Source organism: Zingiber officinale, chromosome 9B (genome assembly GCF_018446385.1).
Source record: "Zingiber officinale cultivar Zhangliang chromosome 9B, Zo_v1.1, whole genome shotgun sequence".
NCBI lineage: Eukaryota > Viridiplantae > Streptophyta > Magnoliopsida > Zingiberales > Zingiberaceae > Zingiber > Zingiber officinale.
In genome coordinates this window covers 81,010,462-81,027,483 of record NC_056003.1, presented here as the reverse complement: position 1 = coordinate 81,027,483, position 17,022 = coordinate 81,010,462, and the positions used below count along the sequence as shown (strand labels likewise).

The 17,022-nt window shown below is 38.6% G+C and overlaps 3 protein-coding genes across 4 annotated transcripts; 2 read left to right on the top strand and 1 right to left on the bottom strand.

Annotated features, from left to right (window-relative positions):
* Window positions 1-399: 399 nt before the first annotated feature.
* On the top strand, window positions 400-5,627 carry LOC122024660. The gene is made up of 3 exons (XM_042583326.1): window positions 400-900; window positions 1,834-3,822; window positions 4,777-5,627. The coding sequence occupies exons 2-3, from the start codon at window positions 1,840-1,842 to the stop codon at window positions 5,107-5,109; spliced, it is 2,316 nt and encodes a 771-aa protein (XP_042439260.1). The 5' UTR covers window positions 400-900; window positions 1,834-1,839; the 3' UTR covers window positions 5,110-5,627.
* On the top strand, window positions 2,228-7,091 carry LOC122024662 (actin-depolymerizing factor). The gene is made up of 3 exons (XM_042583330.1): window positions 2,228-2,245; window positions 6,436-6,701; window positions 6,941-7,091. Exons 1-3 carry the CDS (start codon window positions 2,228-2,230, stop codon window positions 7,089-7,091), a joined length of 435 nt encoding a protein of 144 aa, XP_042439264.1.
* A 601-nt stretch (window positions 7,092-7,692) lies between these two features.
* On the bottom strand, window positions 7,693-10,253 carry LOC122024661 (transcription factor MYB17-like). 2 transcript variants are annotated; one of them, XM_042583328.1, is made up of 4 exons: window positions 9,792-10,253; window positions 9,573-9,702; window positions 8,686-9,289; window positions 7,693-8,191 (listed from the first exon to the last, which is right to left on the bottom strand). In XM_042583328.1, the coding sequence occupies exons 1-3, from the start codon at window positions 9,922-9,924 to the stop codon at window positions 8,689-8,691; spliced, it is 864 nt and encodes a 287-aa protein (XP_042439262.1). In that variant the 5' UTR covers window positions 9,925-10,253; the 3' UTR covers window positions 7,693-8,191; window positions 8,686-8,688. The 2 variants fall into 2 exon arrangements, with proteins under 2 accessions (XP_042439262.1, XP_042439261.1); XM_042583327.1 differs by lacking the exon at window positions 7,693-8,191 and having other exon boundaries at window positions 8,410-9,289.
* Window positions 10,254-17,022: the final 6,769 nt, after the last annotated feature.

The window sequence follows — 17,022 nt, the reverse complement described above, 5'->3', positions numbered from 1 at the left end:
TTTCCTGATTTACCTCCTCACAAATGGTCATGGGATCCACCGTGTGGGGTCGTTGGGATGACAGATTCCATCTTTTACTACCATCGTGAGACAACGACATTAATGGGACACGCAACTAGAAGACACCGGACTTCTTGCCTGTTGCGAGCACTTTCTAATTTATCCTGATGGTCGATAAAAAATTTTCATGGAATCGAATCGATCATCCCAAATTCGATATTACCTGTCGATGTTACCAACCTGATTAATTATTTTTTTTTCCCTTGAGACAACGACATTTTCCATTCAGATCGTGAAAACTTGTTCAATTTAGTTTATCATTTTCAATTTCTGCAGTTGTCATAAATTTAGATGGTGTCGTCACAAGGCTAAACTCTGACCGACCTTTAAAGCTTTGGCCATGGCGGAATGGCCATGAGCACATGATGCATGGTCAAATGATGGTGCTTGGCCTGGTGGGGGACAAAGCAGTCGTTCATCGCAGACCGGATTTCTTTAGACGAAAGCAAAGGAGGTCCCCATAATTTCCTATCCATTGGCATCAGCGATCACAAAGCGCACGTCTTTGCGAAACTAATTAAGTATTAGCTTCATCATCATCGGTCATCAGTGTCTGTGTGTATTGTGTGTGAGAGAGAGAGCGCTGCACCATTACAGCGCTTGAGTTTGGCGGCCCTGAGAAGAGAGACAAAATTCATATATCACCAACACTTTTTCTTATTTTCTAATCGGATTGTTCAGTAGAAGCAAATAATTTGTCCGCAAATGCCAAGTTTTCCATGCGAAGAGAGGTACAGGTAGCGACTTCTGCAGCGTTGCCGGCGTCCGGCGTGTGATTTTTCCGGTCCCGGTCGCCATCATCGGCAGAAGCGGGTTTCTCTTGTTGTTTGGCGAACACTGGTACTCTCCCCCTCTCAATGCAGCTGTCGATCTCTGGGTTTCATTGCTTTGATTTTCACCAAACAAAAAAAGTGAAAAAACTGGGTTTTTTTTTATACAGCGGATCGAGGTTTTTCTTAGCAATGCCGCTTAAAAGTTTAGGTTTTTCTCCCTGTTGAGCGAGTTTTCAGGAGCAAGATTGGATTCTTTTTTTTTGCAGAAACATCAAGAATCTCTTCTATATGTAATGTAAAAATTGTGCGATAAATTTCCTAGGAGAGTATTTCAGATCTGGTAAGTTTGGGGGAACCTCCATTTCCTTGCCCTCGATTTCCTCCGTAGAGGAATGGAAACCGATTTTGGATGATTGTAGTCCATTTTGGGAGATTTGCCATTAATCCGATTATTGTTTCCTATTTGATGATTTTGCGACAATAAATAGGGGAAGATATGGGAATATCATCTTGCCTTCATTTGTTTTTATTGCTTTTATTATTCTCCAACCTTTGCGTTTCTTTTTCTCCTTGTTACATCCTCACAGCCTTCTCACTGCAATACTTTAGAACTAGGGTTCTTCTTCCTTGCTCCACCTTCGGCTACTGATCGGTGTTGCTGCTGCAATCTCATCATTTTGTTCATCCAAATGGGTATCTGTCTTCCTCTTGCTGTCTAAATCTGAAACTTTCTACCTCTCGTTTTTAATAGTAGCTAATGATTTTTGAACTGTTAATTTGGTATTGCATGCCAAATATCATTCGTCACGATGATCATGATTCAAAAGTCGGAGTTTTTTCAATAATCTGAAAAATAAAGCATCTGTTGTTTAGTGGCTTAAGACTGATTAAAAGGAAAAAACTTTGGTCTCAAGTAGCATTTATTTATAGTTTATTACCTTCCATGTTGTAATTCATACCTGATCTCAATTTAATTCAATGTGTCTTGTTAACTCTTCAGCTGTTCATGTTTACTATGGATCAAGATGTTGTTTTTGAGTGTCAAAATCAATCTCAAGTAACACTGAGGCATAAATTTGCTTCCACACCAAGTCTTAGCAGTAAGAAGGTAGAAGAGAAAGATAGAAAAAGATTACCTGTGAGCAGATACCGATACTTGAATAGGTTGGATGGCGATTTGAGAGGATTTAATCGCAGTTACTCATCAAGTCTTGATTATAAAAGCATGAACTCCAGAAAGCTCAATGCCAATGGTGATAATGAAGTGGTGAAAAGAGGTTCCATGTATCAGAGCTCTAAGGAGGTCAGGAGAATGAGAAAGCAACGAGAAGGGAGGAGGAAAGTAGACTTTGGGTGCAGTGATGATGCTTTTATTTCATTTGAGATTGTAGATCATGTGCCTAAGCATATCGGTAGCAAATCCAATCAGTTTCCAAATAAGCAGTTTCTATCTCTTGTCAGTTCGAATGCTGATTCAGTTAACTTGATCAGCACAAGATGCACAGAGTTTCCGAAATCTTCTTTCTGTGATCTTCCTAACAAGCCTCCAAATACTGACAACACTTGCTTAGACTTTATGCCAGTGAAGGGCTGTGCTGTAGATGATTCTGTAGAAATCTGCTCGCACTCTGTCAAACCAACTCCTAGACGCGTAGCTCCGGGGTCTTTAGAACCAGATCTACTCAAGGAACAAAAGTCTCACTGCTATGGAAAGATTCATCCTGAAAGTTACATGAAAAATAATTGCGAAAGAGATTCAATAAATACCCTTCCAAAATGCTTGTCAGAAAATGCAAAAATATCACATGCTGTTTTGAATTTGGATCATGGCATGGCTGATGCAAGTGTGTTGAAAACAGTGTTTACCCCACTGAAAAGAATTTTTGATCCAATAATGAAAACCAAATCTCTGCGAGATTCATTCCCTGCCGCAACACAAAACTCTGGGAGCGTTTGTGTTCATCCCACTGACATTGGGCTGAAAGCAGTACCCGAGAAATCTATATTAAATGCGATATCTATAAAAGAAGAGGATATAAAACCTGGTACATGTTTAATACGAGGGTCCGTACCTGCTGCTATATCCCCTGCTCATCTACATGGAATTCTTAGATTGGATACAGAGAATGGTTACCCTTCACTTGAGTTTTCTATACAAGATCCAGAAGAAGTCCTATTTGCAAAGACATGGAAAACTGATAGCGCATTTAATTGGGTTTACACATTTCATAGCTCTAAGAAAAAGATCAACACTAGTCGGCGGACTAAAGACAATAATGAGATTTTGCCTCCATTAATTGGGCAGATGCATGTCTCTTTTTATCTATGCTCAGAAGTTAGAGAAAATGGATCATTGTTCAACTCAACTGTAACAGAGTTCGTGTTGTACGACATTGCAAGAGCAAGAAGGAACTTTTCTGTTGAAGAAAGATCCAAGTGTTGTACAGATTCAACCCAAGCTGTTTCTAGTAATGTGGTGGAAGATCGAATACCAACAGCAACTCCAGAGAGAAACAAGTCAGTGGAGTATCCAGATTCGTCCAGACTTGGATTAGATAGTTGTGACTCCAAAGTTTCAACTTCTTTCCCGTGGTCGTCAAAAGATTTGCATCCACAACATGAGATTGCAGCAGTCGTGATCCAAGTTCCCTTCAACAAGAAGGAAAGTCCAAAAGATGAGAAAGGATTTGGCCGGCAAGGAGACCAAAAGGCAGCTAAATGTTCTCCAATTGATCAGAAAAAGAAAACCGAGAATCAAATGAATCCTGCAACTATAGAAGTTGTTATGCCAAGTGGGAATCATGGCCTGCCTAATACAGATGAAGCTGGCCCGTCTTCACTTCTCGAGAGATGGAGGTTTGGTGGAGGCTGTGATTGTGGTGGCTGGGACATGTCCTGCCCAATTATTGTATTTGATAATCAAAGAGGTGATGATTGGATAAGCCGTTCGACATTGGAATTTCAGGAACCCATGTTGCTTTTCCTTAAGGTACACTTCCACTTTCTTCTTGCATAGTTATGAGATTCTCTTCAGTAAGATCCCTAGCTCCTCCTGCAACTACTTGATACTTTAATGAAAAAAAAATATGAATAGTCACATCGACTGATACATGTGTTTTATGATAATTCGTTATGAGTGTTCCGGCCAAATACTGTGGATTGTCTAGCTAGTAGTCAACGGCGCTGTCTTCGGAGATTGTCGGTGATCGAGATGAAAGGGCCTAAAATGAGGATTTGCTTGAGGTAATATGCGAGAAGGAGAAAACCTAGTGTAGGGTTTAGAAATTGAGATCCTTTTTACTGACCTTCTCTAGGAGACCTGAAGGATGTCATTGGTTGAGTTTGAGATAAAAACAGAGTCGAAGTCAATCCTGAGACTGAGATGGAATCATACTTGGAGTCCGTCACTAAGACTGAGATTGAGTCGGAGTCGGAGTTAGTCGCTGAAACTAAGTCAAGAGATGAGACTTGCACTTAATCAATCTTGAATCTCTGGGATAAGTATACTGAGTCGGTTCAACCAAAGTTGAATTTTATCCGAGTTTAGTCCCATTCCCTTCGGATCATGTTTGATCCATCTTAATTTTGATTGACAGATCAACATGACTTTTGACTACACGGGACACGTGGGGTTGCAGAAAACCGCTGCATCATTGAGCATATCTAGTTGATATACTTTGACTAGCCAAGAAATTAGGATCAATGATTTGGTTAATGTATCGTAATCATCAATATCAATTGGTGTAAAACAATAAATTAGTTAAAATATTGTCTTCGGTATACTTTGGACACTCATATAACAATTCCCTAGTTAGTTTAGTTTGATGAAAAATGATCGATTCATCTTATGTCTTTGAGCTGCTCTCATCTTGCATCACTTTTAGGTCACTGGTTTGGTAATTTATATTTCGTCTTGCATTCAATTTTTGATACTCCTAAACAGGGAAGCAAGGAAAATTTACCCGCCCTGATAATAACGGCTGATGAAAAAGGGCAATATTCAGTATATTTTCATGCACAATTCTCTGTGCTCCAAGCATTTTCAATCTGCACTGCCATATTGCATTCCCCCGAAGTTTGTTCGGCCATCGTCCAGGAAAAGACCAGGCAAAGTTTATATTCTAATTCATTGTGGTTGCTCTTTGAGGAGGAACCAAGGCATTTGATTGAAGCAGTTGAAAACGAAGAGCAAAGAAAAGCCAAAGAGGGAGTAGAGCAAACGTCTCCTCTATTTTCCCTAGACCCCCCTCCTTTTTCTCCCATCGGCAGGGTGTAGGTTTAAAGGTTGAAATATTCTTCATATAAAGATTCAAGCTATTGTGCTAGTCTTGTGCATGTTCATAACCACAAGTAACAAAAAAAAAAAACAAGAAGGAATGTCATGTACTGTAAAGAAAGAAGATTGTATTTTCATCCGATAGTTCCTGTTGTGAATGACTAGAATAACCATCAAATATCATATGACGCCAATACATGAACTATGATTTGAGTTGAAGTCATATTGACGGTATTTACTGACAAAGATATCCATCAGCTCCGGCATTAATTGGATGCCTTCATGAGCAACTCACCAAATGTCGAAGGAACTCTATTAAAGATTTCATCAGCTGTTCAAATTTGCACCTGAAGTAGCAGTTTCCAAAGCGATTGGAATGAGGAGATGAATTAACTGCAACCACAAAAACAATTGAAATGAAGTGTTTTTGTTTGATCAAACGGAGTACTGTAATTTGAAGAATGGATGTAGCTTATGTTCTATAATGGAAGCTTTGCTATGAACATGGTTTACAGTTACAGGAATCAACTACTCGTCATTTCTGATTACATACTACACTTTAACAAATTAACAGAGGATATCAAAATAACACAAGAATAATAAGATGTCTTCGTTTGAATCAATTCAGATACCATTTCAGATTAAGCATGTCTACCCCTTGTTAATTATTATTATTATTATTATTTTTTATCAAAAATCTTTTGCAATGTGATTAGAAATAATGAATAACGATGATAGTTGAGCAGGTCAAACCATCACCTCTTCAAGAGTTTCGATATTTAATTGCGTTAATGCATGGTCTATCTTCGTTAATCGACCATCAACCTTGAGATCAAATCTCGACTAGATCAAACAATTAAAATGAAGAGCTCCACCAAAAAAAAAAAAAAAAAAAAATCCAATGGACGAGACGAGAGCAAAGAAAGGCTAACCCTGAATTCTCTCTTCAAACAATTCTCTCTCTCCCCCACATTTTTCTCCCTCCCTCACAATTCTGTAGTTGTATCAATAAGTCATTACCACCCCTTCTCTTCCTCCCTCCCCCATCACCATTCTCCCTTTCTCCTTTCACCTCGATTATTCTCGTCGGACCTCCTCATTTCCTCATGGTAAGTAATTGAAAGGCTCCTCTTCCTTTGATCTTCTAATGGATCTATATTTTAGTTAATGCATAATTTCGAGAATTAATGACACAATCAAATGCTTATAAAATATCTGGAACAAACGCATTGCAATTGTTATCTTTTTCATTGCTATTTCATTCATGTAGATGTTTTATTATTTTATCGTAATAAAGTTTAATTGCTTGTTAATTCTGTCACAAAGGCAAACTCCGCGTCCGGAATGGCAGTTAATGATGAGTGCAAGCTCAAATTCTTGGAGCTGAAAGCCAAGAGGAATTTCCGTTTCATCATCTTCAAGATTGATGAGGCACTACAGCAAGTCACGGTGGAGAAGCTAGGCAAACCAGGCGAGAGCTATGATGATTTCACAACATCCTTTCCCCCCAATGAGTGCCGCTATGCTGTTTTTGATTTCGACTTTGTTACCGATGAAAATTGCCAAAAGAGCAAGATCTTCTTCATTTCTTGGTAAGAAGCAAGATGTTTGTGTATCATAAATTCATTTTTCTCTAGCTACATAATATTCATTAATGTTTTAAAAGCCAAATCAATCGAGTTGGAGCGGCTTGAGGGCCACAATTCATTCGAGAATGTTAATATGATCAGTCCATCAAAATCTTCTATAGCAAATGGCCTATTCTTGAATAATAATTCGAAATTAGATTTGAGTTTGATTCTAAAAAAATCTTCATTTATTTTGAGTATAGGGCTCCGGATGCATCGAGAGTGAGGAGTAAGATGTTATATGCTAGCTCCAAAGATAGATTCAAGAGAGAACTCGACGGCATTCAAGTTGAGTTGCAGGCCACTGATCCAAGCGAGATGAGCCTTGACATTGTTAAAGAGAGAGCTTTATGAAGGCCATGACCTTTTGATTCTTCAATCCATCAACCGAGCAAACTAAATTGAAAATAAATTAATAAATTAATTAACCTTCTATCAAGTTTTGCCAGCTATGTTACTGTATTTTTTGTGTTGTGTTTTCGACTATTTCATTGAAATTTTGCAAGATTCCTGGTATTGTTTGTGATTTTGTCTCAAATGCATTGAGTCAATTTAAATGTAAGAAATTGATATGGAGTTAATGATGTCAATCTCTTGTGCTTTCTTTTTCTACTCGTGTCTAGTTACGGATGCTCGAGCTTTCTAACGCATCGCGATAGAATTTTTCCAATGGTAAAGAAAAACAACATAAAAACTGACAAAACTTATAACAAAATTTAAATTGAATTAAAAATAAAGTACAAAAAAAATCAGTTTGTTCTAAAAATTTAATTTATCCAACCTATTAGATTTAACCAAATGAAACCTAAACTAAATTAATCAAATTAATTATTTAAAAAAAAATAGTAAAATTTTTAATAAACTGAAAAGCAATTTTAAAATTGATCGATTCTATTGAACTGAATTTTTATTAACACGGAAAGACACATAACATTTTTCCGACTCGATGCATTAAATGACACCAAAAACATTCTCCATGAACGAAGCCCTAAAATAAATAAATAAATAATTAATTAATTAATTAATAAGCATCAATTGGAGGCACTGATTGATGATGTCTTCCCATTGAATAGCGTCAGTATCCGACGGGTGCAATCCTGCTGTTGGTGCTCGTCGCCCATCGCCATATGATTATTTTCTAAACATTTGGTAAGTAAATGAATAAAGTGTTAGGCAAGGCGAAATAGTTTTTGAGGAGGATACAATACGATACGATATGAAATGATGATGGGAGTGGTGGCGACGTGACCTTGTCGTCGCATTAAGTGCTCTGCTTCACCAGCTACTGCTGCTGCTGTTGCAATCCGATGGCAGTGAGTGAAGTAAATGCCCAAATCATGCCATAAATTCCACCGTCCATTTATTGCACTCTCAACCTTTGACTATCCATCATTTATTGCCACTTCTTCCGCCTTCATCAATCTTTTTTACTTCTGTCTCTCTCCACCTTTGACCTGTACACGCACGTTTAGTGCAGATTTTCAAAACGCTCATTTCATCTTCCAGCTTTTTCTAACTAATTGAACTAATAAGCCGGCGTCGCCATCATCATCATCTGATCAGAATGATTTAAGGTGTTGAGGCATGCAATGCAATATTAAAGCATTATTAATTGTGTGTGATCTTGAAGTTGGCGAATAGTGTTGTAATATAGTATTTTCTAGAAATTTGATTGGCAGTAACTAAATGAGTCCATATTACTTCAAATATCGACAACGACTACACTTCACAAGATGAACAAAAGCCGAGATGGCTTACAGGAAACGCCTCAGGCCTCCATTTACGATGCCAAAAAGGTCATCTTTTTCAAGGAGCATCACAAAAATCTGAGATCGCGGGCGATCTAGGAGCGTACAATCTCACTAAAACGGAAAAAAAAAAAAAATCTGAGACTTCTTTTGTTTTTTTTTTTTTGGACTTCGGTGTCGGTTATGGATGGCACGCCTACCCGTCATTTGAAGGCGGAGTCGAAGCAGGAATCGTTGAGGTCGGCGGCGAAGAGGGCGGAGAGCTGGCCGTGGAGCATCCCCAAATCGTCGCCGGTGAAGTCGAGGTAGAGCTGGTACGCCTCGTCGGAGATCTCTTCCGCAGCCACCACCTCGTTAGACCCCGACGAGTCCACGTCCATCCCCGCTGCCGCCGCCGTCGGAGGCGGCTGTGGCCCGAATGTCACGCAGCTCTTGCTCTCCGCCTCCTCCGGCAGGCGCCGCTGCCGGAAGGAGGTCCCGACCTCTGAGTTCCAAATGCGGAGGAAGAAGTCCTCGGGCTGGGAGGAGGACGCCACTGGCGCCGCATCGATGGCGGAGGCAGGGGAGGAGGAGACGGCGGAGGCACTGGCAGAGAAGAGGAGCGACTCGCGCGAGAGGCGCGCTTCGGCTTCAAGTCGGGCGCTCTCCCACTGCGCCATGTGGCTGCCGCCGATACCAGTGGCAGCCGGGAGGAGGTGGTGCTGGTGGCGTTGGAGGTGGAGGCGCTTCTTGAGGTGGGTGTTCCAGTAGTTCTTCACCTCGTTGTCCGTCCGTCCCGGCAATTGCGCCGCAATCGCCGACCACCTGCTCGGCGAAATGCTCATTAGAAAGAGAACAAAACACACAAAAATTCAGATCGACATGGAGACGCCATTAATCCAGATGTTACAACACGATCTCAATTAATTCGCAAGGATCGAATCAAATCAGATAAAAACAACCAAAAGTAGACAAATAACAGAGAAAGTCCAAGCGCCATGGCATTTATTAATACTTTTCGTACTCTGCATCAGTTCATCCTCACTGTGCGTCCAGAATAAAAAAACAAGGACGAGGAAGAAGACGAAGAAGAGATTGAAATGTATACTTGTTGCCGAGGATGGCGTGGAGCTGGATGATGGACTTGTCTTCCTCGACGGTGAAGGGGCCGCGCTTGATGTCCGGCCGCAAGTAGTTTGCCCACCGCAGCCTGCAACTCTTCCCGCACCGAAGCAGGCCTGCCATTAATGATTTCAGTGAGCTAAAAATCACAACCTTTTTACAGCAAAATTTGATTTTTAAGGAGGCGGCGGAGAATGTAACGGACCTGCGAGCTTAGGGAGGGATCGCCAGCTGCCATGGCCGTGGGCCTTGATGTAGTCGACCAAAATCTTGTCTTCCTCAGGCGTCCACGGCCCCTTCTTCAGCCCCTGCTTGTCGCAGCACGGAGTTCTTCCCATTCCCAACGAATTCAGACAGCAGAAGAGCGAAGCAAGAAGAGGGAGGAGGGAAAAGGAGGGGGTGTATTATGAGCTTCTGCGAATCTTGGGCAATAAATGAGAGGGGGAGGGGGATATAATGCGTCTGGGAGCAGGCAGCAGAACACAACTCCGGTGGCTCATTAAATGAGATGGGGGAGCATGAGGACGACGCAAACACAGAAAAAGAAATGTAAGAAAACACAAGGGAAAAAGAAAACAGTGGGATTGCTGGATGATATTGATTTGCCCAGGGAAAACAGTGGAGTTAATGCGCTGCCATGACATGGGATAGGAGTCGGCGAAGGAACTGCTCCAGTGTCCTGAGAAGAGAAGAGACTCATGAAATCGAGAGTGCAGTGGAGTAAATGCCAGAGCAACGTCGCCTCCTGTCTGTTCATTCCACGTCGTATCTCCTGCTCAATTGGACCCGACGATGGGTGTCTTTGATTCTCTGTCAGTTTGGGAGTGTCGACAAATAGTTTGTTTATATATATCACATAATAGATGAGTTTCATGCAGATCAAGTTTATAGTTGTTCGATACTAGAATGCAATACAAAGGTTCTGAAACAAAAGGATTAATAATTGTCGATTCAATCAGTATTTGAAGAGCTAATTCTCTTGTAGCTAGGAGGAGTTGACATATCCTTGTTGAAGCGTCTTGCCACGCAAAAAAGAACTTTGACATCCTTTTCTCCAACTTGTGAATTGACAGAAGGATTTGTCAACTCCATAAATTTCTTACAAAAAAACAACAAAATCAGATTGATTCTAATTCTTAACAGTAATTTTAAAAGGGCACACGTAGTTTTGATAAATTTCTAAATTACCCATGAAAATGCTCCAAGGGTATACTGATTTAAATGGTTTTTCGGTTTATCCCTTCTGCCAATATAAACTCATACGTCGATTTCTAATGCATCCTTACAGTACTTTTAGAAAATCTAATTCAAAGTAATTTCTATCTCATCATCACATGTCGTAATTTTCATGAGATCAGAGAGACAACCGTCTTAGGGTCCACTCCAATAAAAGACCCATTTTTTTAATTATATTAAAAAAATGAGAGATATAGACCTTAAATGATCGTTAAACCTATTCTCATGGTTCCGAGGCACACACCGACACATGACTCTTCTTTGCACGCAATTTCTTCTCCAATGTTGCTCTTCTTTGCACGCGATTTCTTCTCCGACGTTCTTTCCACCAAGGTACGGATCCACAGAACAAGAGGTAATCATGATCTTCTTCTTCGACCATCTTTTTCATCTTGCAACATGTGCCACTAATTGTAACCTAATCATGCAACAAGGATCATTTGTACGACCTAATCGTGTCGATTCTCGTAGTGGTTATCTCACTCGACGCAGGCTGGTGGTTGGCCTTTGCTCGTGTGACTTAATTGGGTAGCACGGGACTGTCACACGCTACCTCAGTCGCTTGTGCGAACTGTGACTTAATTACATAGTGGTTACTACTTGTCGCCTTGTTACTGCCTGCGGGCACTGCATTGATCTCAGTGTTATAGGATACACTAAATGGGCTATCAATGTTATCGATTGAGAAAGAAAGAGTTCGACAATTGAATTATACAGATTTGATAAATGTTTGTATCTCTAAAATAGCTAGACGAGCCGTGTTTATATAATTATTTTAAATATTTATTAATTTTTTATTGATGTAATATATTTATTTTTAGTTTATTTATATATTTAGTATATATGTTATTTGTAAATTGAACTTTATTATTATTTATCATAACAAAAGAGTCACTTTTTAGTATGCGCTTCAGGCCTCGTCGAACATAGATACGACTCTGCGTGCCTGATCTCTTTCGGCTATGTGACATTTGTAAGAATTTTAGAAGTATAATTATAATTATAAATGCCTAATGTCATCAATTAAGTCATAATTTAATATGATCAAATTTATAATTTAAAAAATATGACTTAAGAATTTAATTGTTATGAATATATTAATATAAATATCATGTGTAATTTTTAATTTGTTGAGGGGTCAAATTAGAAATAGATAAATTTACGCTTCTATAGGGGTGTAATTAAACTGAGTCGAATTGAACTATTGAATATTTGAGCTTGACTCGTTTATAATCGAACCGAGCTCGAGCTTTATTTAACAAATATATTCATGGCTCACGAACTTATTCGAACTTTTATCGAGCTTAAACGAGTTTAATAAATAGAAATTATAAATTTAAATATTCATGAAAAACTAAATTATATATTTAAAGAAAATTATAATGTTCTTATTAAAATTTATAATTTTATTCTAATAAATAAATTTAATATATTGTAAAATATATAAATTCAATATTAATTTTTTTATTTAAAAGTTGATTCATGAGTTTAACGAAAATATTCATGAGCTAACAAACAGAATATTGTAAAGCTTGAACTTGATTTGTTTATCTTAACGAGTCACATTAAATGAGCTCAAATGAGCCCCCCCCCCCCCCCCCCATGTTGTAACACCCATAGGATCCCTAAGTTATTTTATGAGAATTGTTGCATGATTAGAATAAGCTTTATGTGAATACTTCCAAAAATAAAAGAAAAATAAAACCAAAAAGAAGCATGACCAAGGTTTGAACCTCGGACCTCTTGTTAGATGCATGAATGTCATAACCAGTAGCCCCAGCAAGGGTGTGCTATTAGGAAGGAAAGGGACAAGATAGTTAAAGGTAAGGAAAGTGAAGGCTCTTTTCACTAAGAAGGAAAAATTCAAGTTTTCTTCTTCTTCTTCCAATGAGAAATTGGTTTTGCCTTCTTCCTTCATTGAGAATAAATAAGAAAATGGGAAGGAAAACTTCATTTTTGCTCTCTCTTCCTCCTCCCTCCTCCTCTCCACCGAAATCAAGCCTCCCTCTCCTCACCATTGCCGAAACCCAACCAAAAGGATTTCTCTCTAGGAAAGCTTCACAAGCAAGGGTATTCTCCTAGTAAATCAAGCGAGAGGATGTAAGTATCCCCCTCACCTGCAATACAAGTAGCTCCTATGTTTTCTATGCTTAAAAATGATTTGAAAAACTTAGGAAGTTACCTTGTAGGGTTCGGCCATGATAAGTAAGGTTGGAAACATGTCATCTATTAGTTCTTGGTTATCTATGGTTGTTAAAAAGTTTTATGGCTTCATGTTGTTTAAAACTTAGAACCCCACTCTTTTAAGTTTCGGCCATGAGAAGATAAAGATGTGTGGAGAAAGTTTAAAATAGAAACTATGCTTGTTTATGATCTCTTATGGTTTATAACTCACTACATGATGTTAGCTTAAAGTTCTCATGTTTAGGTTGCATAAAAGGGTAGATCCATGTTTTAGAGTTTCGGCTAAGTAAGGAACAAAGGCATTAGAGGAAGTTTAAAAACTCAACTAAGCTTGTTTATGATTCCTCATGATAATTAACTCATTGTATGATATTAGTTTAAAAGTTTTATGCTTCAAGTTGTTAAAAGAGACCTAGAACATATGCTTATAGGGTTCGGCCAAGGATGAACATTAGGGTTAGAAACCTAATTATGCTTACTATGAATCTCTTTCTATGCTATGTATATTGTAAGGGTTTTATGCTTCAAGTTTTTAAAGGAAACCTAGAACACATGCTTATAGGGTTCGGCCAAGGATGAACATTAGGGTTAGAAACCTAATTATGCTTACTATGAATCTCTTTCTATGCTATGTATGTTGTAGGAGTTTTATGCTTCAAGTTGTTAAAGGAAACCTAGAACACATGCATATAGGGTTCGGCCGAGGATGAACATTAGGGTTAGAAACCTAATTATGCTTACTATGAATCTCTTTCTATGCTATGTATGTTGTAAAAGTTTCATGCTTCAAGTTGTTAAAAGAAACCTAGAACACATGCTTATAGGATTCGGCCAAGGTTGAACATTAGGGTTAGAAACCTAATTATGCTTACTAAGAACCTCTCTTCTTATGCTATGAATGTTGTAAAAGTTTCATGCTACATGTTGCTTAAAAGAAATTTAGAACCACCTCCTTTAGGTTTCGGCCAAGAGGAGATAAAAGGTTTAGAGAAAAACTTTTGGAACCAACTATGCTTGTTCATGATTCCTTATGATGTATGAGCTCCTATATGATGTTAGTTTAAATTCTTCATGCTTATGTTGCTTAAAAACCTAGAACCATGATATGTTGGTTTCGGCCAAACCAAGAAAACTAGGGTTTATGTTTGCTAAAGGTCTCCTATGTTATGATAAGTACCATGTGATACTAATATGATGCTTTCCTTGTTTAAAGTTTCTTAAGAACCAAGACCATCACCTTTGCAAGTTTCGGCCAAATATGATTAGGGCTTGTAGAAAGTTCAAAAACCCTTAACTATGCATGAAAATGATATGCTTTACATGACAAGAACATGCTATGCTTCATGATATGATAAAAACATGCTATACTTCATGATATGATAAAAACATGCTATGCTTCATGATATGATAAAAACATGCTATGCTTCATGATATGATAAGAACATGCTATGCTTCATGATATGCTAAGAACATGCTATGCTTCATGATATGACAAGAACATGATATGTTTATGAAAGGCTTATGTAAGATGAAAAGCCTAAGAGATGCTTCCCTTGAGTTGAGATTAAGAGCACTCTTCATGATAAGACAAGAACATGATATGTCACGATATGACAAGAACATGATATGTATGATATGATAAGAAACATGATATGTTTTTTACTTTTGTATGGCTTGTACCAAGGGTGGGCTTCATAAGCGCCCCTAGGTCGATGGTCTATGAAACATGCCTAGTAAAAGGGATGAGCTCCTAAGTTGCCCCTAGGTCGATGGTCTATGAAACGGGCATAGTTCCTAGTAGGTTCAAGATTAGCTACCTTGGATCTATTTAGGATGCGCGCATTTATGTATGTATGTGGTACAAGCCGGGCCCTCATGTTGAGATTATGTTTAAGTATGTATATGATATATGTTTTCAAAAAGGACATCTTGCATATATATTCATTTCATGATACATGTTTTCAAAAGTACATCTTGCATCTACATGCTCATGTTATATGGTTTTTCCTTTATGCTTATTTAAGATGCTATTGAAAATATGTCTATGATATTTATATGATCATTATGCCCTCACATGATATGATATGATTTCATGATATGCTCTCATATGATATGATATGATTTTATGTTTATGTTCTCACATGCTATGTTATGATTGTATGTTTATGCTCCTCCATGCTATGATATGACTTTAGGCTTATGTTTTCACATGTTATGTTATGATTTGCCAAATGAACATGTTACTACTTTATGGATTATGCATGATTCGTGATTTTGTGAGTAGGAAAGGGACTTACTAAGCCTATGTGCTTATAGTTTTATGTTTTCTTGTACTGCAGAAAAAGGAAAAGAGTCGCTAAACTAAGAGGAGCAGCAGGAAGGGCAAGAATGTGTGTGGAAATGACATGGTGGAATAGATCCCTTTGCATTTCAAAACTTATATTTATGTCTTAACCTTTTATGTGAACCATGTTTAACTATATGCTTGATAACTACTTGAACTAGCATGGATAGATTATGCTCTTATGTTTTATTGTCTCATGTTGGTATGCTCATGATATCTTGAATCATGTTTTAAGTAGTTGATGATAAATCAAGTTACATGTTATGTTTGAAGGATTAGTATGTTAAGCATGTTTACTATGTTATATGATTATATGGTTCACATGTCATGTTTAGTCCATATGCATATGATCAATTTAAATTTTAGACAACCCACTTCCGCTGCCATGAGTTCATATGCATATACATGTATGTATGTTTTAAGTAAGTAACCCCGTCCCTTCTTTAGTAGCAGTGGAGGGGTGGGCATTACACATGCTTCTATAAATAAGGGTTATGGTCCCAGTTTATAAATGATGTTTTTTTGTTTTGTTTCCTACAAAACTCTCTAAATACTAAGGAAAATATGTAAATTAAAAATCTTACCCAAAATCGACTCATGGTATACATTCTGGTATATTTTCGTAATTTTATCTATCCAATTTATAATTTTTTAAGAATTGAATAGAATACATAAATTTAAAATTTGCAATAGATTTATCAACGTATTTTGTTTCGATAAACATATGTAACTATTCTATTTTTCCCTCGTTATCATCGTCGGCATCGATGAGATTCGAGTTTTTTTTTTAGATTTTAGGCTGCTTTAATAAGGAACTCGGTAAAGTTGAAGGTTGATTTCTAGCATCATATGGATTATGTGATAGAGCGACTTTTAAGGGACGAGTGACTACTCAAGTCGCAGAATATTATATATATATATATATATATATATATATATATATATATATATATATATATATATATATGTTAGCCTGCGGTAGTTTTGCTGCGGTGCTCGTCCACGTCATCCGAGTGGCGTGGAGACGCGTAAAGGGTTTAGGGAAAAACGCACTTTCCCAAACCTCTACTACCCCGGCGAGCCCATCGCGAGCCCTAGTAGAAGTCGCGAGCTCTCCCTCTCCCTCTCTTCGCCATCTCCTGCCGCGATCGCACTTTCCCAAACCTCTACTACTGTGAGGCCTAGCAGAAGCGCCCCCGCGAGCCCGACGCGAGCCCTAGCAGAAGTCACGAGCTCTCCCTCTCTTCGCCATCTCTTGCCGCTATCTTCTTCCTCTCTTGAAGCGCCATCTCCTGCCGCGAGCCGCTTGTCGCCAGCCATCTCCTGCCGCGAGCCGCTTGTCGCCAGCCATCTCCTGCCGCGAGGATCCTCTCTTGCGCTAACTCCCTAGCAGAATAAGCGTCAGCCACTCCCTCTCCAACGCCTCCCTGTGACGACCCGCTACCTTCCCGGCCTCGATTTGGGATCCATGACAATGCCTCCCTACGCCACGATCAGCCCTCGCAGAAAATCGCACATCTAGGTTTTCTCACGCCTGGAAAATCCTTCTCCAGTAAAAGTTTTTTTTTCCTGAACAACTAGATTTTTTTCTCGAAATAGTGCTACTCTGGAATGTTGATATACCCTTATGTCTATGAGAATGTGCTCTGGAATGTTGAAATAATAAGAAAAT